At 34.3% G+C, this 25663-nt stretch overlaps 5 protein-coding genes across 5 annotated transcripts; 1 reads left to right on the plus strand and 4 right to left on the minus strand.

The window, feature by feature from the left end:
- Nucleotides 1-50: 50 nt before the first annotated feature.
- On the minus strand, nucleotides 51-5928 carry LOC108815136 (aldehyde oxidase 4). Its single transcript, XM_018587794.2, has 11 exons — nucleotides 5611-5928; nucleotides 5389-5536; nucleotides 3184-4806; nucleotides 2812-3071; nucleotides 2460-2669; nucleotides 2168-2386; nucleotides 1117-2082; nucleotides 956-1051; nucleotides 781-879; nucleotides 522-711; nucleotides 51-391 (listed from the first exon to the last, which is right to left on the minus strand). Exons 1-11 carry the CDS (start codon nucleotides 5704-5706, stop codon nucleotides 156-158), a joined length of 4143 nt encoding a protein of 1380 aa, XP_018443296.2. The 5' UTR covers nucleotides 5707-5928; the 3' UTR covers nucleotides 51-155.
- Nucleotides 5929-6036: 108 nt separating this feature from the next.
- Nucleotides 6037-8542, minus strand: LOC108815147 (pentatricopeptide repeat-containing protein At4g18975, chloroplastic). The gene is made up of 9 exons (XM_018587801.2): nucleotides 8373-8542; nucleotides 8123-8159; nucleotides 7971-8043; nucleotides 7799-7900; nucleotides 7362-7463; nucleotides 7117-7260; nucleotides 6735-6947; nucleotides 6386-6578; nucleotides 6037-6268 (listed from the first exon to the last, which is right to left on the minus strand). The coding sequence occupies exons 1-9, from the start codon at nucleotides 8500-8502 to the stop codon at nucleotides 6156-6158; spliced, it is 1107 nt and encodes a 368-aa protein (XP_018443303.2). The 5' UTR covers nucleotides 8503-8542; the 3' UTR covers nucleotides 6037-6155.
- Nucleotides 8543-9016: 474 nt separating this feature from the next.
- LOC108842631 (F-box protein DOR-like) lies at nucleotides 9017-10224 on the minus strand. The gene has a single exon (XM_056995705.1). The coding sequence runs from the start codon at nucleotides 9881-9883 to the stop codon at nucleotides 9023-9025; it is 861 nt and encodes a 286-aa protein (XP_056851685.1). The 5' UTR covers nucleotides 9884-10224; the 3' UTR covers nucleotides 9017-9022.
- Nucleotides 10225-21708: 11484 nt separating this feature from the next.
- LOC130500740 (probable indole-3-pyruvate monooxygenase YUCCA3) lies at nucleotides 21709-23791 on the plus strand. Its single transcript, XM_056995707.1, has 3 exons — nucleotides 21709-22535; nucleotides 22632-23003; nucleotides 23279-23791. The coding sequence occupies exons 1-3, from the start codon at nucleotides 21825-21827 to the stop codon at nucleotides 23504-23506; spliced, it is 1311 nt and encodes a 436-aa protein (XP_056851687.1). The 5' UTR covers nucleotides 21709-21824; the 3' UTR covers nucleotides 23507-23791.
- Nucleotides 23792-25023: 1232 nt separating this feature from the next.
- On the minus strand, nucleotides 25024-25602 carry LOC130500739 (7-hydroxymethyl chlorophyll a reductase, chloroplastic-like; the record flags this gene model as incomplete). Its single annotated transcript, XM_056995704.1, is given in 3 exon segments — nucleotides 25024-25260; nucleotides 25345-25439; nucleotides 25537-25602. Coding segments are annotated over 2 exon segments (77 nt in total), but the record flags the coding sequence as incomplete, so codon positions are not given.
- Between the last annotated feature and the right edge of the window lie 61 nt (nucleotides 25603-25663).

A 25663-nucleotide genomic window follows, 5' to 3' on the forward strand; every position in this document is an offset into this window, starting at 1 on the left:
ACCGACTTCTTTGCGTACACTTTGGAGATATTTAGGAGGTTTTATTGAATATTCTTGTATTTTAATGGAACTTACATGTAATCTATACTCAAAGTTACATGCCAATTTATTTGATAAAATAGTCATAAGATAGTCATAAACATATTATCAAAGTATTATTTTAAAGGATACGTTTTACATTCTAAGTACTTCTCAACGCTGTCAATACCACAAAGATGCTTCACCACCGGCATAATCGCTGGAACCGGCAACTCAAAACCAACATCAGAATCGTCTCTTCGATCACCGTTAACGCACTTCCACGAAAAGTACTGCTTTCGAGCTTCTCTTATGGCTGACCTTGTAGCACAATGCACAGAAGTAGCCCCAAGCAACGGAGGTTCACCTGAAGCTGCATCATAAAGAAGTAGAAGACAGACAAGATTCAGCATTACAAAGAATAATCACAAGACTATAAACCTTTTAGAGGAGAAAAAAATAAAAAATATAACTCATTTTGATTCTAGCTTTTTAAAAAAAACCTTTAGAGGAGAGAACACGGTTCTTGTGATGACCACTGTTGAGAATCTGAACGTTGAACTGTTTTGGGATTGTGTCTATTGTAGGGATTTTGTAGTCCCATGTGCCTTCTTGAATCACTAGCCCGTTCTCATCTGTTGTATACTCTTCATTCATGAAAAAACCTATTCCTTGCACAAACGCTCCTTCAATCTTCTCAAGAAAAAAAAAGCCCAAATCAATCAACCTTACATGTAAACATTAATAAGTGACATTTATAACCTGTCCTAAATCAACAGCAGGATTAAGGCTTCTTCCACAGTCGTAAATAATATCTGATCTTATAATTTCTGTTCTTCCTGTCACAATGTCCACCTCCACCTACAAACACAGTATATGTTTACTTATTTAGTCTTTAAGATAACGGCTAATAAAAACTATCGGTTATAAGATTCACCTCACTAGCTCCAACTCCGTAGTTTAGATAATCTGCAGAAGAGGACTCTGGTTTATAAAAAGTACGTGCTGATAAGTCCACAGATTGAGCATTTGCCTGCAGTTTTTGACATTATTAGTTTATACCTGACATATGACGAGAATGATGTTAAAAGGTTATACCTGTTGAATGAGCATGTCCCATGTCACCGATCTAGCGTTCTCCAGAATCTCATCCATGATAGCTCTCAGCCTCTCCACCAAGATGACACAGCAAAGCCTAACTGCTTCACAGCAGTTCTCCGATGTTGTGCTACCCGCAGTGTAACTGGTCTGAGTCATACTGAGCGTGTCGATCTGAAGAAGCCGTATTCTCTCAAGAAGATCTTGACTTCCTTCGCACTTGATCATACCAAGACCATAAGCCACCATCTGCTGCACCTTCGTCCATAGCCCTTGCCCCATCTCGATCCCCGCAATCTCGACCACGACCGAACCATCCCCCAAAATGCTCACTCTCCCTGGAGTCGGCCTATTCATAACGTGATAGACGATTGGTACTCTAGAGATCCCCCTCTTGCGCCATACGTTACCAGCGTTAAACTCTTTCACCGATTCAGCTCTTCGCTTGAAATCTGAAGATATCTCCAGTTTGTCCCATAACAAAGGCAGAGTATATTCATCAGGCTCACCAGCAGATTCCGTATAAAACTTGCTGAGGCTTTCGTAAGTATGGAGGTTTATCCTTCTCACGACATCCACGTCCATGTTCAGGGAACATGCTACATTCTCAACGATGGATTCGGCGATATATCCACCTTGTACCTCCCCGGGTGCCCTCAGAGACGTTCTGCTCGGACGGTTTGTCTTGCACACTTTGATGTCGAACGACAATGCACCCCAGTCGTATTTCTTCAGGGAGTTCACTATGTTCTTCGGCAGTATTGGACTTACATCCACATCTATCCCTGCGTCTATTAATATAGTTATCTCTAGTGCTGTGAGTTTACCGTCCGATGTGAAACCAACGCTGTAGGTTATTTTCATTGGATGCCTTCCTCCAACCATTATCATATCAGTCTTGCGGTTGAGGTAAATCCTCACAGGGCGCTGCAGTTTTTGTGCAGCAAGCGCACATGCTGTCGCAATCTGAAAATAAATTACCAAGTGGACAGGTCTCTTGTTACTTCTCTTAAATGGCTTAAATCAAGAAAAAAGAAAGATAGTTACTTACGGGCATTGACTTTATAGCTTTCCCACCAAAGCCACCTCCAAGTCTTCTGGTGATGACTCGCACGTTGTTCTCTGCGATGCCAAGACATGTAGCAATCGCTGCTTGTGTGTACTCGGATGCTTGAGTTGAACTGTAAACCACTAGATATCTGTCTTCGTCTGGGAAGGCAAGTGCTGTTTGTGTCTCCATATAGAAGAAGTACTGTGACTCGAGTCTCAACTGCATAACCGAATGTTTTTAAGAGTTTCCTTTTTAATAGATCGAAATGAAGAGAGAAAGAGAGTTCCTATACCTCTACTGAGCGTAACTTGCGATCAGCTTCAGCCATTCCTTCTGAAACATCGCCAACGGGTTCGGGTTGATACTGGGAAGGAACCTCAAAAAGGCTGGACCTGTTGACCGCATCCTCCACAGATAATACTGGTGCTTCTACGTTCTTTAAATCGTACTCAACTACTGCCAGCTTTACTGCCAAATCTGCATGTTTTTGTGTGTCCGCAACCTGAGAGGTCACCAAAAATGGACTAAAATTCAAAAATACGATAAAAAAGACTTTGAATTACAATTATTAATATTCTATTTTTCTTAGTATTCTCTTTGGAGTTCAGTGTATCACAAAAAGGAAGACGTTAGAATGGACTTACCACAAGAGCAATGATCTGTCCAGCACATGTAGTAACTTCATCTGCAAAGAGAAGCCCTGTGCCAAACATGGATATGTAACCAACGTTTTGCCCCGCTTGAGGAATATCCTTGAAAGTAATAACTGCCAAAACTCCGACCGGTGCCACATTTCCTCTGAAACCAACGCTCTTTATCCTAGCCAATGCCTTTGTGCTATAAATGAATGCTCCATGTAGACTATTGGGTAAGGACGGAATATCATCAACGTAAACAGCTTCACCTGAAAAAAAAAACAGACGATCATGTCATGAAAACACATAATAACCAAAGATCTAAAAACACATAATACAAAAAAAATTGTGTTATTAAAAAACAATAAAAGTAGTACTAACCAGCTGCCTGCATTTCAGCTCCATATTTGATAATGGCTTCACCAACAGGGTGAAACTCTTTACTTTCAAACACCTGCTGTGCAGATGACAGCGAAGGCAGAGATAACGTTGGATCGACGTGCCCGTCAATATGCTTTCTCTCTGAATCCCAGCTGCCACTCTCGATCAGAGGATAGAGAAAATCAAAGAGAAACCCAGCGGCCAGGCTTTTCTTATACTCAGTGTATGAGGTATCTATGCCGGGCACTATGATCCCTTTGAGTAACTTCACAGCTTCAAATAAAACACTGTGGCTGAGCAATTTACCCGTCAGGAAATCCTCAACCTCCCTCGCCCTGATTGAGTGATACCCACCAAAAGAACCAAACGCCAAGAGGCATTTGTCCACGGTGATGCCTCTTGACGTGGCATCACCTTGAGAGACTACGGCTAAGAAAGCAGCGTTGAGATAAGGCAATGCACTTCCGAGAGGGCGAGGTGCAGCTCGATAGCTTTCGAAAAGCAAACCAGTGGTGGTGGAAGAAGCAGCAATAGTCCAGCTAGGAATCTGAACCTTTAAAAGAACAGTGTTAGTGTCTATTATTGGAGGCGACACAAGAAACTCACAGATCCTCTGCTTCTCGTGTCTCCCAGCAGTATTCATCAGATGCACAGATGCATCTGCAGCGAGCAAAAGTGTGGTTATGTCAGAAGGAAAGTTTTTGCTCTGTGCCATCACCAGATTACCACCTATACTCCCTGAGTTTCTGATGAAATGGTTAGCCACCTTCTCCATATGAATACCTATTTTCTTGAAAACATAACCAAAAGTATCTTCATCCATCAAAGCATCAATAACTTTAGATATGGTAACAACTGCACCAATTTCGATTCCTCTGTCATCTTTCTTGATCATTGACATCTCTGGAATGTGGCTGATATCAATATATCTACTATATTGCTTCACTTCCTTGTAGTAACCTGTTCCCGTGTTACCAACAACTAGTTTCACCAAACCTCTATCACCGCCAGAGTTGCTTGTCGCCAAAATCTCCTGAAGCTCCTCGATGCTACCAGGAGTGCTCCAATGATACCTCATCTGATCCAAAACATTACGTTGACGCTTTATCTTTGCCTTCAAGAAGTCTGGAAAAGCCACAAGATCTTTATCAGGATGGTAAGGAGGAAGTTTCTTCAGCATCTCTTCTCTGCTTTCCCCTTTCCTCCAGAAAGAGTTGAAACCCAAATCCTCTATGTCGACATCTGCAGCAAAGCTCTTGCAAGCATCAGCAATGGGACGATAGCCGGTGCAGCGACAGAGGTTTCCGGAAATAGACTTCTCTGCTGCAGAAGCAGTGAGGTAGACCAGAGGAGTTTGTGAGTTGTGTGCGTTTGAAAGAGCGGAGTAGAGAGAGATGCACATCCCCGGGGTGCAAAAACCACACTGTGAGGCATGGAACCCGGCGAATCTTTTGTGAATTGGGTGGAAACCTTTTTCAGTGTTTCCTAGTCCGTCGGATGTGGTTATGGAACACAGATTTATGCTGCAAAGAAGGGTGAGGCAAGAGTTTATAGAATACTCCTCGACTTTGTCTAACACTGGATCATATTTTGATAGAATCACGATGCAAGCACCACAACCCCCTGCATGAAAAATATAACTGAGTCATCGAGTGAAACACACACGCACACAACTCAAAAATACTCAGTTCTATGATAACATGAAACAGAGGGAAAAAACATGCTCAGTTTAGTTCTATTCTCAGTTTGAACATGAACACCAAACGCCATCAACGCATAGGGATCGACTTTCGTCAACTCAAAAATACTCAGTTCTATGATAACATGAAACAGAGGAAAAAAACATGCTCAGTTTAGTTCTATTCTCAGTTTGAACATGAACACCAAACGCCATTAACGCATAGGGATTGACTTTCGAAACGGAAATAGCAAGTAGACATCGATTATAACAATTTAGTTCAAACAATAAAATCATGACTTATATTTTCTGGAGACCCAAGTTGTGATCCTGCAAACTCATGGAAATTGAAGAGCCTTCATATATAAGCACAAGAAGCTTCTAGACATGAACGTGAGGTTCCATCATAAAAGTGCATGATACAAACCGAATAAAAGCAACTTGAGGTTCAAACATAGATATAAACCGAATAAAAGCAAAAAAAAGATAACAACATTCATTAAAAAATGAAAAGTGTATGTGTGTACCTTCGCCACAGCTGAGCTTGAGGCTCTTAAAGGGAGTGTTGGAACGCAAGAACTCAAGCAAAGTAGTAGAAGGATGAACTAAAAAGACTTCAAATTTCTCTCCGTTAACAGCAAACACCAAATCTTGACACGCCATTTTCTTGCCAAACTAAACCAAGGACGAGAAATAATTAGCTGCATGAGTAAGAAAACTCTGAAAAAGAGACAAAAAGAATAGCTAACCTTTTCTAGGAACCGCGAGAGTGGTGATTGAAAAAACAGCTTCTTTATAGTGTGTGTGTGACTGACACATAGCAATTTCGACACGATATGGAGCATGAAAAAATGGGAAAGTGGACACTTAAGCTTATCTAAACAAGTCAACAGTAAACGTCAGTTCTAATAATAGAAGAGTTCGCAACGTATAGGTGAGTAACAACGCGATGCCGTATCAAGAGGTGGTGATGGTAAGAGACGGTTTGCAGTTTAAAACTTAAAAAGACTATCTAAAATGAGAAAAGTTCCATTTCAATGGGATTCTAGTGTTGACTAGGAGACAAGGAGTTGCTCTCTCTCTTTCGCTGCTTACCTAAACTGCGACTTTAGGTGTTGCTTAGTGTCTGAGCAACTTTTGCTCTTGAGTGCGTAGCCATCAATGGATTATATATGGAACCGAAGCATCTATTGTGACGTATAAAACTTAAAAAGGCAAAAATATGTTCTAGTTCAGTCGATACAATACTACTATAGTATACTAGTGCGTACACAACTTTTGCTCCATGTTCGGATCATTTCTCAGTGGCAGCTTCTGATTCTTGGTGACTCTCCACATTCTCTTCGATCCCTTCTTGTAACTCATCTTCTGCTGCGTCCTCTGTGGTTGCTTCAGTATTCATCACTCCTGAAATAATAATAAAAAAAACTAACCTGTTACAAATCACGCGGTTTTGTGCAAGAAAATATCAATGGCTTTAGATGGTTGAGGATATTAGTTCATGTGCCAACTCAGCTCATGTACCTGGTTTCTTCTTCTTCCTTGAAGATCTTCTTGATTTATCATCCGATGCTGTACCGAGAAACAGATTGCTATATTTAGTCAATACTCTTTCTTTCTCCTCGAGCATTCCTAAAAGCTCGTAAGCGTCCGCCACTGACTGCACAATCTTTTTATCCGTAGGCTTACGTCCATAACTCTCTAGATCCTTAAACAGCTTCATAACCCACAACACAAGATCAAGGTTAGCGCAAGGACATAATACCTTACTCGCTCAGTTAAGTATTATCTTCCATTTAGTGTTGGTCTCAGTGACGAGGAACTAAAGCCAAGAAGATAATTGCAAATATAGCAAGGAAAAGAAAAAAAAAACCTTAACAAGTTCTTGTAACATATTGCTCCGGAGATATATGCGAATCATTTGTAAGCATAACTGCCAAGGTACGGAATGTAGATCATTCCCTATTTTCTTACGCCAGATTGCATGCGCCTCTTCTACCCTACGATCCATATCTAATGCCCGTATCAACTGTCCATATGTCCCCATCGTGTTACCTTGTCCCTTACTTAGAATCCACTTTATTACCTACAAGACATTAAACATGAGAAAAAAATAAAAATCTCTTCCAGATTCTTTTCTACCTTTTTCAGTCACTATAAACTAGAGGATATGTGCTTCGGTGTTTGATTATTCACGGTTTCATGAGTCTCAAATAGGAGAAAAGAAGGGAGATGCATTAAGGTGAGACACATACCTGAACCATTCGATGCCATTGATGTTCCTTTTCAAGAATAGCTATTACTCTTTTGAGGGAAGCAATAGGGAAATTGCGTTCCCAAGCCACCCAAGCATCCAGAGCTCCATAGACAGCCTCTTTGTTATCTTCGATATCAAGAAGCTGCAGTTTGTACAGATAAGCCAACGACAATACAAACAAGCAACCATTAGTAAAGGCAAACGGCATATCTGAGAAATTTGAACCTTTTGTTTTTAGCTTACAGTATTCACAAGAAACTTTATTTTATCCTTCTTGGGTATGTTCTCCCCAGTTTGATGCGTCCTAGTGGTTTTAGCTTTTTCCTCCTCAACATCTTGCTCATCCTACATCAAGATGAAAAATACGGATCTCGTTACTGACAAGTAACACAAGAATAAACAATGAGAGACACAATCTTTAGGAAATTGCTAACCAAAAAAGTATATGGATCAAAGAAATTTATTTTTGATTATTAGAAATGTCAGTTCTATATTTGACTATACGAATCTACTGAGAGCTACAGGCGCCACTAAATGAGGATTCAAACATTTCAGGAGAATATTTTACGCACGTGGCTTAGCTTATATTATATATGTAGTTGAATATCTATAAAGACCTGCTAGGGAAACAAAACACAAAGCCAAATCTCCTCCAGTGTAGTGTATTACGTATATCACACCTCAGTTTCCAGAGAAGGTGTATGAGATGCATGGGAATCAGCCACAAACTGATAGCTCATCGATTGGACCCTTAGAAAAACGGGCTTGTTTGTTTGATTGACCTGAGTGAGATATAGCACAATGAGAGATGTATACCCCAATAGAATCTTTAAAAAAAAGGTGAAAACTTACCCCGAGAAGAATATGATGAAATGGACTTGTAAGCACACCACCAGCACTACGAATAGCTATATGAAGATGATTACTGGAAAAAAAAAAATGGTAAAAGCAGCAGAGGCTCTGAAAAGAATCATAACTAATTAACCCAAATCAAAGCATTATACCTTACTCCATTGAAATGAGGAAACATTCCTTGCTCACCTGTTACAACAAATAACTTTCAAAAATTAATAGAATTCACCATGTTTTTTTTTTTTTTAAATCATGCTATAGAGAGATACCGAATGTTTATAACTAAGATTCAAAACCACTTTTAACAAATCAGATCCAAGTTCCAACTCATTTTTTAACAGAATGATGTTGACAACTCTCTGCTATTATCTTCAGAGTGTATATTCATCAGCAAATACTAACCATTACATCCTCCGGTGAAGAGGTTTCGCGCGGAAGAAACAGTAGCTAACGGCGCCGTTAGGTTTCCGGTTGCTCTAGCAACTGCGCGTTTCAGAGGCGTTTTAGGGATAAGAGAACTGAAACCCGCCATCGGAGTGTCGGACGGAGGAGAAGGAAGCCGGAGGCGGAAATGGGGTTTCTGAAAACGTTATTAATCTTAGAACGATAGGCCCATTTGTATAAAATGATAGGCCCATTATGATAAAACGATAGGTCCATTTGGATAAAACGATAGGAGAACCGTGAGCAATCTTTCAGCTCTCGACCAAAATAAGCCCAAATGGATCAAAACATGCTCAGCTAATTTAAGTGTGTTCAGAGATTACTAGTTGCCTTAATCTGATGAATAGAGATTGCAGCAAAATAAAAAGATTGTTTAGCTCCATAGTGGATCAAACATCCTCAGCTAAGTGTGTTCAGATTACTATCTGATGAATAGAGATTACATTAAAATAAAGCTTGTTGTTTAGCTCCATAGTGTATGAAGTATGAACCATTGAACAAGAGGAAACATGATCAAATACAAACCGAAGATAACTAATATTAAAATAAAAAAACAATATATAGAACCATTATAAAGATGAGGCCTCAGTCACACAGTCCTCGGACACTTACATAAGCTTCAAGTCCTCTATATGATCTAGATATGCAAAAACTTTCTTACCCTTAAGCTCTTTCAATCCTCGGATTTCAACTCTTCTACTAGTTTTCCTCTCGAGATTGTAGTAAAGAACATAAAAAGGGTGGGATACTTTTCTCGGAAACAACACTATTTCATTTTTACCAGTCACTACACTAAAGTATAACTTGTTGTCTTGTATAGCTTCATTCCTCGACATGGGAAACTTGTAAGTATGCTTCGACCATTCTTCTAATTTTCCCGAGTCTTGTGGAACCCACAAGTCAAAACTTGTACTTGCTTCTTCACCAAAACTTCTTTTCATCTCAAGTGAAGCCAATCTACCCTTGTAGTTTATCAGACTTGTTTCAGGTTCCATTGCTCCAAGGGAACTTTCCGTAACTCTAACAAAGCTGTACTTCTCAGATCTTACGTCAAAGCACACAATCATCATACGAGCATTGGGAAAGTAATGCTTATAAGCTTTGTAGTACAAAACACCACTGATGCATACACCATCAGAGACAGGAGAATGAGATGTGCCACATTCAATCCTTCTCCAAGACATTTTATCAGTTTCTGATATTGTCAGGACTTGATGATGCTCGTCAAAGATGGCGTTATCTCCTCCATGTCCTCCTGTTATTGTCAGTACCTTGACTTGTTTCTCAATCGGATCATACCCAAGAAATGTCCTTATCCAACTAAATCTCTCCCGTCTTTTCGCTTCTGGTAAAGTAAAGCATTGTCCAGTACTAGGGTTACATATCTTCCACAAATTTATATTTTCTCTAACATAGACCAAACTACTGATATGTCCTAATGTATAGAAACGTCCACACGGCAAACTCATCTGATAATTGGCAGCTTTAAAAGATGAGTTCTCATCTGTATTTTCAGGCTGAGTTGAGGAAGACAAGAACAACTTGAGATTATTCTGTCCGCAGGCAAACAATATCTGTGGTCGAGAGGAAGATCTTGTCAGGAAGGACTTTGTGAAATCTTGACCGCTGAGTGTGGAATCCCATAACTTGGATAGCAATGAAATCTCGCTATAGATCTCGACGGTGATCTCAAGAGTATCTCGATTATGAGATCATCTGGAATCTGTTCTGAGTGTTTTGAAAATCTTGTACGAATGGTTTGATGATCATCCTTCTGGTGCAGTGATTCCAGTGATTCCATGGCGGTGACGGTGAGACACTTGCGTTAAACCTAGCTTGCGTTCCAAACTATATATATATGTGGTAAATTAATTGGCAAATCACTTAGATAGGAAAAAAAATAACAAACAAAGAGAAAATTTCCCAAAATAGTTTTAATTAAGTAGTAAATTGATTAAGTTACTTCAAAACCTAAACTCTTTCCTCTAACAACCTTACCCCTTAAATATTAAATCTTAAACCTAACCAATAAAATCAAACTCAAATGTAAAACAATTTTATAAGAAAAAAAATAATAATTAGTTTTATTCTGAGAATTTTTTTCCTCTTTTTTGGTATCTTTAGAACAAAAAATTGTTGGACTTACCTTAGATAGCAAAAAGAAAAATTATGACAAAATAGCATACATGGAAAAAAAATCTTTAAACAACATTAATTAAGAAAAATTCGTTGAAATAGCATGAGTTGGATACAACTTTTACATTCAAACAAAATATCATAACATTGGATTTATGATTTAGTGATTATTGTTTATGGTTTATTATTAGAAGATGAGGTTGGGTTATAAACCTTTATAAATGACTAGAAGGTTTCCGATTATAATAATTTATATAGTTCTTTTTTAAAACAAAACTTAATCTATTTTTTAATATATTTTTAGAATTTAGTTTTCTCAGTACATATTACTGATAATTATTTTAAGTTTTTTTATTGAGAAAACTAAAATCTAAAAAGAATATTAAAAGAAACAGTATAGCTTTTGAAACCGATGAAATCTCGAATTGGATGCTAAAAAAAAGACTGCCAATGTAAAATCAGTTTCAGAGCTCGCTGATAACCCCAACTTCCACTTTCTCAAGGAGTGAAACATCGTTTCAGCCTTCTTCCTAAGCCTCTTAAACAATGGGGGCTAGGCTATCATTGAGTTTTTAGAAATCTCAATAGGTTTCTTTTTTTGCTAGTTTCCCCAAACATCTTTAAATTAAGGGATCATTTTCTTCTTTGCAGCCTTGTCACCTGTATATCAAGAAACATAAGGCGGGGAATTTAAATTGATGTAAAACAAATTTTGATTTAATGTATGAATTTATTATTATGACACCGAAGATAACCCAACTGGGCCACGGAAAGCTTTGGGCTTAGGCCCATATTGGGGTTTTGGTTGCCACGTCATTTTGGTCAACAAAAATCACAGTGGTTTAAACCAGTGTCTTGTAGAGAACATGATAACTCACTAACTCAGTGCTTAACAACGATTTATCCGGTTACAAACCAGTGTCTTGCAGAAAACATGAGATTGATGCATGTGCAGACTTTCATAGAATTATGTTATTATTATTTTATTTTTTGGGTCAACTTTTAGGGTGAAAACTTGCAAGTATAATATCGAAGCATTTAAAACAAAGAAACGATAAAAATGGACAACCATGTATGAACCTTTTCTTTTAGTAATAGACACCTACTGAAGCAAAAACAATAATAATACTGAGTCATAAAATTCAAGTAGGTCTGAACTATATGTTTAAATAAGACGCTAAAAGAAAGATGCAATGTACATCTGCAACAATCTTGGAAGACGGTTTAAACTAAGCATTTACCTGTCGTCCTAAGCATTTAAACCCGAGGCAATTAAAGTTTTAAGCACCTTTATCTTTGCCATACTTGGCTACTTCCATCCATGTTGTACAAAATTATTAGTAGTGTTAGACTTTGTATTAATTAGTTGTGCTCATATTCATACCACTTGAGCACAAATACACAATAGAAAAAGCTCACTCTTTATCCTATTTGCTTCTGTTTTCTATGGCTCCTATCTAGTGGTATACATATTAACCAAAAACATATAAGCTATTGTCAGTAACTTATGCATAAATTAGTTTTTTGGTGTAAATATTAAGATGTCATGCAGTTGTTTACCTACATAACATATTGTAAAAGATTTATTTAAAAAAAAACTAATATATTGTAAATAAGAATAAGAAATTGTAGTTTTTCGTGGCGAGATTTTGGTAGTAATATTCAGAGAGAGAAAAGTTTGGTGCTATTATACAAATATTGTTTTAAAAATCAATTCGACTTTAATGTATAACTGTTTACCTAATTAACATTCTCTTCTTTTTTCTTTACTTTTTCTTTGCCTAAATAACATCACTCCCTTTAAATTAATTTATTCTATTATGATGCTATAATTATTCTTAATTTCATTCATCATATTTTGATTTTTTGTAACGATTATTAATCTTTCTTATATAAGGCTTGCAAGTTTATTAATCATATTTGTTAGCTACCACATGCCGCATATTATGTGTGACACGATGCATGACGCTTAAAATTCAAATTAAACTATTTCCATTAGTTTAATCGAAGTTCTACAGTAGAAGAAAAAAGAGAGCTCACCAAAGGTCAAGAAGACACCTGAGGTTGATGGTATGCAGAGAAACATGTGATCACATGGACCTTCCCATCTTTCACTATCACACTTTTCTCTTTTTTTCTTTTCTGAGGGAACCATTTGACTCAAATCATTTATTACAGTTCCATACCCTTTCAGTTATTACAGGTATGGAGATAGTTGCATCTCTATCTTCTTTTCCCTCTCTTTCTTCCATTGGCACTTTAGTAATCCATCTTGTACCACCATTTTAATGTTTTCTTTCATAAATTGAAACTCATCATTTTCTCTTAACATATGTATTAGTATAGGTGTGATGCAAAATTAAGACTGTTAACATAGATTGAAATGTGCCTTGTTTTTTTTGTTAACATTTAAATCGCAATAGAGTTCATGGCTAATATATACTAACATGAATCTTTCATATATGATTTAATTACGTATTCATGTGTATATTGGTATATTTAAATCATTATACTAGTATATACTGTATACAATAACATACTCCCTCCGTTTCTTAAAGAGTGTCGTTGTGACATTTTTCACATAGATTAAGAAAGTTGTCGAAATATATGTAAGTTGTAATTAATTATACCTCTTTGACCAATAGTATTTTAGATAAATAAAATTATTTATAAAATCAATGCAGTTTGCAATTAATTTTTAGTTGAAAGTTAGTATAATTTACATTGGAATTGTAAAGTGACACTCTTTGTGTAACAAGAAAAATGAAAATCTAGTCATATTTATGTGGGTGCTCCAAAAAACAAGAAAAAAATTTATATTTATGTGGTATGCGAACCGGTCCATCAGCTTACGCTTCATACACCATATATTTCCAATCGATTAATAATTACCAAGAAAAAGTTACATTTTAGTGGCGACAAATATAATGCACTAAAATCATACTATAACTATTTGTCGATTTTAAGGTCTATAGGATGGATCATTACCCTGATGATTTTCATAATTGTGGTTTTAACTTTTAAGTGAGTAGCACCTGTATGCCCCTAACCTCGAGATGTCAACATCCCGTGACTTCAATAACATATAAGGGAGTAAGTTGGTCAAACAAGCAGTAATCCATATTCCACAGATTACAGATAACAGTTAGGAGAAAACAAATGTTCGAATATTTTCATGTTGCCACTATATACATTCAACTCTATTCATAAATAGTACATGAAAAAGGTAAAATACAATATATAGACGGCATGAAATTAGGTAGGCTTTTAGGCTAGATTTAAAATTGTAACATGGGATTTTGGGTCCCTAGCTAATCAGTTATATTTGTTTTTATTAAGTCACATGATTAAGCAGCTGACTCTACCGATCGAATCTGATTAATGAAAATAGAAAGAATGTGTTTGTATATATAAACAAGCAGGAAAATATTAGTTCTAAAGAAAACAGAAAATATTTTGGCAATTTTACTATAGCAATAATTTGTCCTTTTCTCTCGTATAGTTTTATGTTAAATGGCTTTTTTCCTTTGCGAGATTCTCTGGCAATAATGACACTTATTGGAAGAAAGGAATTGTTATCTTAGTTTACAAAAATACAAAATTTATTGTTTATTGTCTTGCCAAATAATTTTCAGATGCTAGAAATGATTGGCATTACATATATACCCACCAAAAGATTTGACCAAAATTTGGCTGATAGTGTCATAATTTCATGTCAGTTTAATTTTATTTAGTCCACTTGGTCTTCATTTAGTTAATTGTTTTTTTCCTGAAAAAATATTGATATAGTTAATTGTTTGTTATAAGACTGTATACATTAAGTGTTAATAAAAGCTATAAATAAAATATTGTATCCTAATTTGAGATACTTTAAAATGTAACAATTTTGATCGAAAAAAATAGAATAGCATGCTTAACAAAGTCACACCAATATAACTAAGAAAAGTGACTGATATTCATATAAAACCAGTTATATTATAGTTCGAAAAATATTGAAATATTATATTATTCATGGTGCCGCGCGTAACACTAGTTGGTTAATATCATGAGAAGCAAATATGGGTTGGTTTTGCTAATGGTCAAACGCAAGATCACAAAGTCAAATGAGTTTTTTAAGAGAGAATTTTCTGATTAGCTTAGAGGAGTTTGTTATTCCATTTTCCATGTTTCCATGTGATGATATACACATATTCTGCTTCCCAATCGTATTCCTTATAAATATTTCTCTTAGTTATTATTTTCGAATAAAACACAAGCACAATCCAATATTCTCCCACTCGAGAAGATTTTATTGTCCACTAAATAAAGCTATAATATGTACTTGTTTCTAATGAATTTAACATTTATAGTGTCCTGGGTTATGATTAAGAATAAGAGATACTTCTGAAGTTAAATTTAATTTATTCAATTTTGTTATGATTACCATCTACTTCGTTTGCAAATCTATCTTATTAAAACAGAAACATTATGTTGGACCTAACATTTATTTTGTAAGTTTTTAAATTAAATACACATTTATACTTTATAGTTAAACATACATTAAATCACTAATGTTCATTTCTTTATACTACTATCCATGTTTCCAAACAATATACTTATTTCTTTATAATACTATCAATGTTTCCAAACAATATACTTATTTCTTTATACTATTATCAATGTTTCCAAATAATATATTTTTATACTACTATCAACGTTTCCAAATAATATAATAATTAATCTTAGTTATTTTATATCTATCATTTTCTCTTTAAAATTTGTAGAAACGTCACAATTTCATAAATTGCAAAATAGTGAACTTTAAAATTTCGATTATAAGATTACAAATTATGAAACTATTACAATTTAAATCCAATTAGATTACATAACGGTCATCCATCAGTTCAATCGGTTAGTCTCGGGTTTTAGTGATTTTTTAATATGAATATTTTAAAAACATAAATTGAATTGTCAGATCTCCGGATTAACCGGTATAATCACAATCGGGTTGAATTTAAAAATACTGATTTAAATACAAAAATATTTTAAATACACACTCTTTAAAAATTACCAAAATATTTGTTAAATTATTAGTAAAATTTTTCATCGTAAAATATCCCGCGCTTCAAAAGCGCGGGTCAAAATCTAGTTAATTTGTAAAGCTAACGGATATCATACATGATATATGTACATATGGAAGAAATGCATGCACGTATATCGTATATGCACGCAGTAAATCAGATCAGTGAACATGATAGTTAATTTTTCTTTTTCTATCAAACGGCTAAACATGATAGTTAATTTAAACCATCATTCCGTAAGAATATTAATTAAATATGCATGCTATCGGTGCATTAATGTCAATTCTCGAGGTTTCTAGGAAATGGAGAACACACCATTACCCAAGTCTTGGACATGGTAAACGTTATCAGTTCCCTAAATCTTTTTAGTTTTCACTTTGCAAATTCTCAATCAACGAGGATCGAACACGCCTTCAGTTTTGATTCTCTGCATCAGATTAACCAAAAAGATAGTGTATATTCCAAGAAACATTCAGCAACTACGTACCATTATCCAGACATATATATATACACACATGTAAATGTAATCATATACTTATGTAGTATGCGTGAAAATGAAATCATCATTTAATAAAAGTTACAGTACAAAACAATAATTTTTACTGAGAGTACATACAATGTTAATAACTTCTATTATTGTTTTCTCACTTTGTAATTTATATACGTCTGTGTCACGAATTTATACCAACTTTGGTATGTATTGCCAACTTCTTAATTCATTTCGTGGACTATAAATAATAAACATGATATCATTAGGATCTCTTACGTATGTTAATTAGATTCTATGAATCATTCTAAAGTGTAACTATATACGGTTACATTTTACGAGATAGTTACAACGAAATGTGATTTTTGATAAATGTGCTTTTCGACATATTAAGTAGCGATATTACTATGCGCTGACACAAAAAGAAAGTAGCGATATTACTTTGGTAAACGAGTTATGATATACTGTATTCTTCACAAATGGTCGGTGAAACTAAAGGTGAGATTAAGAACATCCGAATATTCTCGAGAACTTCTATTCAATTTCGTTTATCATCCTAATTGTATATGATGAAGTTAAATTAACTAAATTCCCTGCCAAAAGCAAGCGCATGTTGGTTTCCTCTAGATTGGTGCATTTCAAAGATATTTTGATTCGCATATAAATGTAAGAGACCCTAAACATAGTAAATTCAACTCGGTCTTTTCATAGTTCTTTATTCCAATAAATATCGATTGATTTTACGTGGAATAAAAGAAAAATGACTCTTAAGTTCTGACATTTTTCATTAGTTTGATCATACGAAAATTATATGAGTTTGTTTCTTATAGAAATATCTAATGAATTGTGTAAAGCAACAGATTATAGAGAGAGAGTATTGATTAGGTGATATATTTTTAAAAATATCTTGTAACCTTTTATACAATAAACTTACTAGTGTTGTAAGTTTTGACTGTAACAAATTGCCTATCTCGTGACAAAAAAAATTGCCTATCATATATACAACAGTAGAAACGTACAAACAGAGGTTGTAAGAACATCTTTAATGTGATAAGTGAAGAAATATATCTTAAATGTGAAAAGTTAATAAAATAAAGGAAAAAGTGAAATTTATTGCCATGTCACCTTAATAATCTCACCAAAACACTTCTTGTGGAAGACTTTGAGATACACATCTCTAATTACTATTTCAAATTTTTTCCTTTTATTATATTGTCCTAAGATATGTTGAAATATATCAATAAAGATGCTCTAAGGAATGTTGTTCTAACAATATCTATCTTATTAAAACAGGAACATTACAACTTTTTCTAGGTGGATTTTTAAAGTTGGACCTCATATATTTAAATTAAATGTCTCATTCTTTATATATAATACGTACCATAGTCTAACTTTGCATTGATGTATTTCCTTAAATACAGTTCTTCTTTTTGTCTATATTCCATATATGATTTTTACATTTATTACATGTCGATTTAGATAAGATATATACTAAGAATACTAAAAATATTAACTGTACTATAATTACCCTATACAATTCATTTTAAATTAATCAGTATACTTTCATTGGCCATATTAATTTTATTAGTACTAATAACATTAGGTAGATAAATCATAGACATATAACATATACATAAAGATATGACTATTCTTATAACTACGTTGGGCCTAATCTACTTTCTAAAACAAATAACACATAGCTTCATATATTGTATAGAAAATAGTATATTGTATAGTATTATACTTATACAATAATACTAAAAACAAACCAAACTGAAATATAATATATATCGAAAATGCTTTGAACCATTACACACAAAATATATTAGACTTTAGAGATAAAATTCACTTTGAAATTACGTAATAATTATTTTTAAAAATTAAATTTTGTAATGTACAAAAAACATAAGTTTTATATAAAATTTTGTGTTACAATAAAAAAAACACAACTCGCGCTTGCAAAATGTTATTTTTACATACGAAAAGACAGTTTTGATATTGTTCTTTAAACAAAAAATTGAATTATACAAACTCGATACTACATAAAACTAAACAATATATAATATATTTTAAAAATAAAACCTGTGCGGATGTGCATATGTTTATATAATATATAAATATATTATGTTACACATATTTTCATATAAAAAATACCCCAATGTAAGTTTTGTATGATAAATGTTGAAAATACAAATATATAGCACTATATATTTTAAATAATATAAAAAAATCTACTTTACGTTATCATAAAATTTAAAAATCAGATTTAGTAATTAAACACATTGCTTATTTAAACACATTAGTACACATTGTTATTTATCAAAATTTTATATTAATACACATTGCGATCATATATAACATTTAGTAAAAACAAAGATAAAAAAGAAAATTGACTCCCGCTCGGTCGAGCGGGTCATGATCTAGTACTTTTTATACTAGTATCGTACTAACTTAAATTTGATTCCTATTTATCACCGTTGATAGTTGATTGGTACTATAAAATCATACAGCTTCCCATTGGCACTCTAATTAGTTCGAATCAGTAATGGGAGATCGAGCAACGCGTCATGTTCTCAATCGAGGAAACGTTAACATCTTCAATAATTTGTTTCTAAATATCTATCCATTCATATACAAATAAAGTCAATTTCTTCGAACATTCATGCTTGTTGCTTATTCCAATAAATTTGTACGTTTAATTTGGAAATATGCAACATTACAATGCATGTCTTAACAACCAAATTATATACTTATAAGAATAGATAGGTTCATTGGATCTTGACAACAGTTTCTCTTCACCCCACACAAAAAAACGGAAAACTACAAATGTTATACTATAAATCTATTTAAAATTCAGAGTTTCTAGATTCTTTTTGCAAAATTATGTTAATACGAAGGTCGAATAAATGGCTGTAACGGCTTATTCCTTTGTAATATTCGAATTTTCCCTTATAGTATGTGCAACAATAAACAAATTATTTGGCGTTTTGGTTTAAACGGTTAGTTCAATCATCTCACTCGGTCATATACATTCAAGTCCCAACTAACGATCATTAGGACATATATCATTTACAAACAACTTCAAATCTATAACTAACCATACTAGAAAGATATATATATATATATAGAGGGCAATATAACCGTATATAATCTACTAGTCTAGTGTAAGTTACCTATCACAACCTTATTATCTAAAACTCGAGTATCAGGGTATGCAATATGCATAACTATTAAACCTAAGTCGTTAATGGCTCTCGAGGTGTAAGAGCATCTCCAACTCATTGCTATTTTCACCTTTATAATAGCATTTAGAGGTGAAATTGCTCCAACCCACCTTTATTTCTTCCTCTATAATAGAGATCTCTATTTTTTCCTCTATTTATAGAGGAAGAAATAGCATTCCTCTATTTTTTACTCTATATTTTAGAGATTGCTATTTTAAAAGAATACATTTGAGCATATTTCACCTCTATTATAGAGTTCTCCTATTTTAGAGGTAAAAATAACAAAATATATAGGAGATGGTCTAAGTAAGTATTTTGTCATGTGAGTTGCCAAAAATGGATATCCTTTTTTGGTTTTATATCAGAATAAATCACTGGTAATTAAACGAAGTAGATATAAAATCCAATTAAGTAGGATTTATGCGTTTAGTTAACTATACTAAACCAAATTTCAGTTTTATACAAAGTACTACCAAAACACACATGTTATCATTAAATTGTTACTAGTCTTAATTATCATCATTTGACACCAATAGTATACTTTCTTTTAATGGACACAAGATAGATAATCTTTGATGTGGCGATATCCGTTGAACCCTAGGTCAATCAAAAGCCACAAACTATTGTTATTATTATTTTTTTGGACAAGACTATTGTTATTTTATTTATAAACATACATAATATATGTTTATTTATATGTTTGGGGTGAGATTCATTTCATTTTTTATGAAATTAATTTATTATTCTGTGGACTTGGGAAGTCTGTGGGATGTGTAGCCACTCCTGATGGAGGTTTAACCACGTTGCCTCAAATTCCACAGCATCGCAGGATTCTAAGTTTTATCTTTTGAAAGAGAAATAAATTGATTTTTAAAATATATTATCCTCTATATATATATATATATATATAACTAGTATTTGTTTCAATATATTATCCTCAATATATATATATATATATATATATTACTCCAAAAACCATTTATGGGAGTAGTGTTCCAAATAAAATAAATCTTTACAAGATGAAGACTATAACATACATATATAGAATGAGGGGATGTGGAATTTAAAAAAATATATATCGTTTGAAATTTTATCTATACATTACGAAAAAGTACAAAATACTAGTATTTTTTGTCATCAATACTAGTATTTTTCTATGGTCAGTTTTATCTGCCTCACTAAGATCTACAACAAGCATAATCTATCTGTACTACATTTGTCAGGTAAAACTAAATATTTAACATATTTAACCACTGTGAATAATCATACTTGTATCACTTTCATCAGTTGATAGTTTTTAAAAACTTACCTCTATTAATTTGAAGTTTTCAGAACTGAAAAACGTGCCACAATTTTTATAATGTCAAAAACTTTAAAGGTAGAAAGATTGACTAATTACTTAGTAAATTACCAAATTAAATAACTTTCCACAAGAATATGTACTCTGGAAAAAAAACCGATGTGCAACAAAAATAAAAGTTATATCTAAAAGTAAATATATTAATAAAAGTACTTATATAAATTTGTATGTGAACAAGTTTTTGATGAACAGTTTTAAGTGACAACTGGGATATTTTTAACAAAAAAATCACAGATACCTGTTTTCCCTAGAAAAGGACCAAAGAGGAGCAAAAAGAACCCCGATGGACCTTTCATGTTTATACATATACACGATCATGTAACAAAATGCGTTGTCATGTCTCTTCATTAGAACCGATCATACAAGTAACATATATGTATGTATCTCTCCTTTTTCCCTTACTTGATTCCCACGTTGGTAGCAACCTGACATCAAACTTAATTATCTTGTTTTCTTTCCCTTCTCAAGTGTATTTCCAAAGTCATGTCCCTCCTCTTTCAATACGTACGCTATGGACTTCTTTTTTCACTAACAACAATTTAAATAAGGTTGTAATAGATATGAGTGATGAATGAGAATGTTCACGAAAAAAAAACCATAAAAATTTAAACATTTGTTGCACAAAAAAAGGGAATGTTCACGTTAGCTAGATCAAGAACATTTTGATAAACCCATAAAAATTTAAACATATGACCACTTCTCTTAGTAACTGAAAGAGCTTATATCCTCTAGTATGCGTAATTCGTATATGACATGCAAATAAAGAGGTTGCAAAAATATTGAACCACTTTTCTTCTCACTAATTATTGTATTTGTTGGACGAGGATTAAATTAATAACAATAAGTATGACATACGAGAGAATAAATAAACAAATAATAGTGGGCTGAGCTTATCATTTGAGAATTAAATAACACTAATCATTTTGAAATAAAAATAAATTTTACAAATACCAATTTGCTTCAAGTCTTCTTCTCTATTTATACATCTTTCCAATCCAACGAAAGACACACACTTATATACACTTAATCCTTCCATCCTCTTGTCCTAGAAAGCTCTCCATAATCTGAATATTTTTTCCACACATTCCTTTGTTTTTTGCTATTCAGAACTAGACAGAAGTAACTTCAAACCTCTGTTGTAAAATGCATAGAAATAATAACAAGAAGTCTCTCAACATCTCAAGCATGTTCCAAAACTTCATCCCGGACAGCAACATTTTCTCCCGACGCTGCATTTGGGTCAACGGTCCCGTCATCGTCGGAGCTGGCCCATCGGGCTTAGCTGTAGCCGCCGGCTTGAAACGCGAAGGAGTGCCGTTCATAATCCTCGAGCGAGCTAACTGCATCGCTTCCCTGTGGCAAAACAGGACGTACGATCGTCTCAAACTCCATCTCCCCAAACAGTTCTGCCAGCTACCCAACTACCCCTTCCCTGACGATTACCCTGAATACCCTACCAAGTTTCAGTTCATCCAGTACCTTGAGGAGTACGCAACGCACTTCGACATCAACCCTAAGTACAACGAGACGGTCCAGTCAGCGAAATACGACGAGACGTTCGGGCTGTGGAGGGTCAAGACCATTTCCAAGAGCGGGCAGCTCGGTTCTTGCGAGTTTGAGTATATCTGCAGGTGGCTTGTGGTGGCTACTGGTGAGAATGCTGAGAAAGTTGTGCCGGATTTCGAAGGTCTAGAGGACTTTGGCGGAGATGTTCTTCACGCCGGTGACTATAAATCCGGTGGAAGGTACCAAGGGAAGAATGTTCTGGTCGTGGGATGCGGAAACTCAGGCATGGAAGTCTCTCTTGATCTCTACAATCATGGAGCAAACCCATCAATGGTCGTTCGTAGCTCTGTAAGTTCTTTATAACCCAAAAAACAGAGCATCCCCTGTTTTTAAAAACAGAGCGTCTTATCTTATACTCTGTTTTGTTTGTTCTTATTACATCAGGTTCATGTGTTACCGAGGGAGATTCTTGGGAAGTCCACGTTCGAACTAGGAGTCACCATGATGAAGTGGATGCCGGTTTGGCTCGCGGACAAGACACTGCTCCTACTAGCTAGGATTGCGTTGGGGGATACCGACAAATACGGTCTGAAAAGGCCAAAAATCGGACCGTTAGAGCTGAAGAACAAGGAAGGCAAAACACCGGTTCTCGACATCGGGGCACTGCCAAAAATCAGATCGGGAAATATCAAGATCGTCCCGGGAATCATAAAGTTCGGTCGAGGAAAAGTTGAGCTAGTCGATGGACGTGTTCTTGAGATTGATTCCGTTATTCTAGCTACTGGTTACAGAAGCAACGTCCCTTCATGGCTTAAGGTAGCAATCTTCTAGACAACATCTTTCATTTTGTTTCTTCTAAAGATCTAGCGTAAATTTTTATAACATTTAATGATGTCGGAAGAAAAAAACATGAATACCCACCCGACCCGGTCCGAGTTTAGCGAAAACCCGACTCAAATGTGTTACTGAATGTGAGCAGTAAATGCAAAAAAACAAAAAAAAAACACAATCTTAGAAAAGATCGAAAGAAACGTTACATTTAATGTTTTGATCGTGGTACTAATTGAAGTCGCTTTAAATTATACTTTCAGGACAATGACTTCTTCTCCGATGATGGGATACCGAAACACCCGTTTCCAAACGGATGGAAAGGAGAGGCGGGATTGTATGCGGTCGGGTTCACGAGAAAAGGATTGTTCGGCGCGTCGCTGGACGCGATGAGTGTGGCTCACGATATTGCAAACAGGTGGAAAGAAGAATCTAAGCAACAGAAGAAAACTGCTGCTGCTCGTCATCGTCGATGTATCTCACATTTCTAGTTTGGAAAAACAAATAATATAAATATTAGGGAAGGAAAAAAAAATACAAAATGGAGAAAGGGAAAAACAAAAATTAAGCCCTCTCCTATGAAGAACAAACCCAAAAAAGAAGTGAAAATAAAAGAATATTTGGGTTTTCTTCTTTATTTTATGGAAGATGTGGCTTTTTTATATATATTCTGATTTTTATTATATTGTTTTGAGTGTGCTTTATTTTCTTCTTGTTGTGTATTATTTTCTTCTTCATTTAAATTTTGAACTCTGTAAGAAGTTTTGCTTAATCTAATATGACAAATGTTTTTATGTTTTTTTCGTATCTTTATGATCTTTTCAATTGATTAAGCAAAACTAAACAAGGAGGGAAGAAAGAAACAACCAATATCATGCTAAAAGAAAACTAATATCATCTTTTCAAAAAAAAAAAAAACTAATATCATGCAGTTTAATTATTGGAAGAATACGCTCATAAGTTAGAGCTGTTATTTAGGTGTTTTAGGAATCATTATACCATTTTGTAATGATTTTATTTTGGCAAATGATTGATTTCACATGATTATCTTCGACCATTAATACAAAATAACATGATAACCCATATCCCAGGGAACAAAACATGCATTTATGATTTATGTAGGATATGCAAAATCCAATAGGGATGCAATTGATCTGATAACAAGGAAATAAAACATATATCTGTATAAGACGATCATTTGCCCGTTTAAGAAAAATAGTCACTAAAGGGGTTTTATTACATAACATGAATACTTTGATTATGTGGTTAAGAAAAAAAAACATGAATACTTTGATAATTTCTAGGCACTATATGTATTTGATATAAATAGAATTTAAAAATTTTACATATACATGTGAAACGGATTTAGATCCAAACTATGCTATATGTATAAAAATATATCTCTTAACATTATTTGAGTTTTCAATCAAATTGCACTCAAAATAATTTAAGGTAATATAGTAACTTTATTTCCACCAAATATAAAAAAAACTTTTACATACTCTGTATATGGACAAAGCCTCAAGACATTTTTTTAATTTATTTTATGAACTCTGATGTAAAGAGATAATACATTTATGAGTATCAAAGTTTCATTTGAGGTCTGAGACTCTGCAGGCAAACCCATTGAACCATCAGAACATAGAATTTTAACAAACAAAGGGACAAAACAGTCAACTTTAGAAGTTTATATTTGTGAAACTGTGGTGATGAGTGAGTGAGTGAATTGAAGGCTAGAGAAACTATGGTTCCTTCATTCTCTGGTCCTAACAGAAAACATTAAAAGCTAACTTCCCCCAACTGTTTAAATGTCTGGTTCCCATCCTCTTAAAACAGTTATTCATGTTCTCACACAGAACCCTGCAACCTTTTACTCAGACATCACCTTAACCTAAAAGATATGGAGGAAGGTAACCACATGGGTCATTTGGATTCGGCCGCCCATTTAGACTGTTCTCTTATCAAAGAAAAAAAACACCAAACCGACCCAATCTCTTTTGCCGGTGTCTTACCAAATTCACAAAAATAAATAGTTTTGAATATTTCTTACATACTACAAGTTGAGATACAGTAGGACCAATGTACATTACTCACTGTAGAATGAGTGCAACATTTTGTAAACTTACATGAAGCAACTGCCTTTATACTGTATGTTCATTTCTTAGAGAGCATTTGATCTATTTGGCCGTTCTTGTTGTACATTTCTACTATCTTTTTGGAATACGAAGGCATGTGACTGTTGGCTCTGCAAATGACAATGCCAACTTTTGGTTACTAGAGGGGCTAATATAAACGTTTTATCTCTAGGAATGTGGTTCAGACTTTTTACCTTTCTTTTCCCCATTTCCGGTTGACGTGCAAATAGTTTCTGATGGTATGGTAATCCAATGAGTACCGAGCAAATTCTAGACCCTTAGGACCAACCTGAAAGCAAAGAATGCATTTATCCAATCAAGACCCTTTTTTTTTTTGCTATGAAGTTACTTCCCTGTTTGTGTTTTTATAGTGAGAGAAGCTTTACCAAACTTAAGATGAAATGCTATAATGTTTCCAACAAACAGTGGCGCAGGCTGAGCAGGACCTTCACCTGAGAAAATATAGAATAATTAGATTTACTTCAAGACAAATGATAGTTGCATCTTTGCATT

Source organism: Raphanus sativus, unplaced genomic scaffold (assembly GCF_000801105.2).
Source record: "Raphanus sativus cultivar WK10039 unplaced genomic scaffold, ASM80110v3 Scaffold0027, whole genome shotgun sequence".
In the NCBI taxonomy this organism is placed as follows: Eukaryota; Viridiplantae; Streptophyta; class Magnoliopsida; order Brassicales; family Brassicaceae; genus Raphanus; species Raphanus sativus.

What these genes read in the sequence shown, in the direction of transcription:
- LOC108815136 (XM_018587794.2), bottom strand. Translation starts at nt 5,706, where the DNA reads ATGCTCCATATCGTGTCGAAATTGCTATGTGTCAGTCACACACACACT. An exon ending in TCTCGCGGTTCCTAGAAAAG is followed by an intron (nt 5,537 to 5,610) that starts GTTAGCTATTCT and finishes TCCTTGGTTTAG; the next exon opens with TTTGGCAAGAAAATGGCGTG. An exon ending in CCGTGTTCTCTCCTCTAAAG is followed by an intron (nt 392 to 521) that starts GTTTTTTTTAAA and finishes TTTATGATGCAG; the next exon opens with CTTCAGGTGAACCTCCGTTG.
- LOC108815147 (XM_018587801.2), bottom strand. Translation starts at nt 8,502, where the DNA reads ATGGCGGGTTTCAGTTCTCTTATCCCTAAAACGCCTCTGAAACGCGCA. An exon ending in CTTCACCGGAGGATGTAATG is followed by an intron (nt 8,160 to 8,372) that starts GTTAGTATTTGC and finishes TTGTTGTAACAG; the next exon opens with GTGAGCAAGGAATGTTTCCT. An exon ending in TAAAGTTTCTTGTGAATACT is followed by an intron (nt 7,261 to 7,361) that starts GTAAGCTAAAAA and finishes TACAAACTGCAG; the next exon opens with CTTCTTGATATCGAAGATAA.
- LOC108842631 (XM_056995705.1), bottom strand. Translation starts at nt 9,883, where the DNA reads ATGAGTTTGCCGTGTGGACGTTTCTATACATTAGGACATATCAGTAGT.
- LOC130500740 (XM_056995707.1), top strand. Translation starts at nt 21,825, where the DNA reads ATGCATAGAAATAATAACAAGAAGTCTCTCAACATCTCAAGCATGTTC. An exon ending in CAATGGTCGTTCGTAGCTCT is followed by an intron (nt 22,536 to 22,631) that starts GTAAGTTCTTTA and finishes TTATTACATCAG; the next exon opens with GTTCATGTGTTACCGAGGGA. An exon ending in ACGTCCCTTCATGGCTTAAG is followed by an intron (nt 23,004 to 23,278) that starts GTAGCAATCTTC and finishes TTATACTTTCAG; the next exon opens with GACAATGACTTCTTCTCCGA.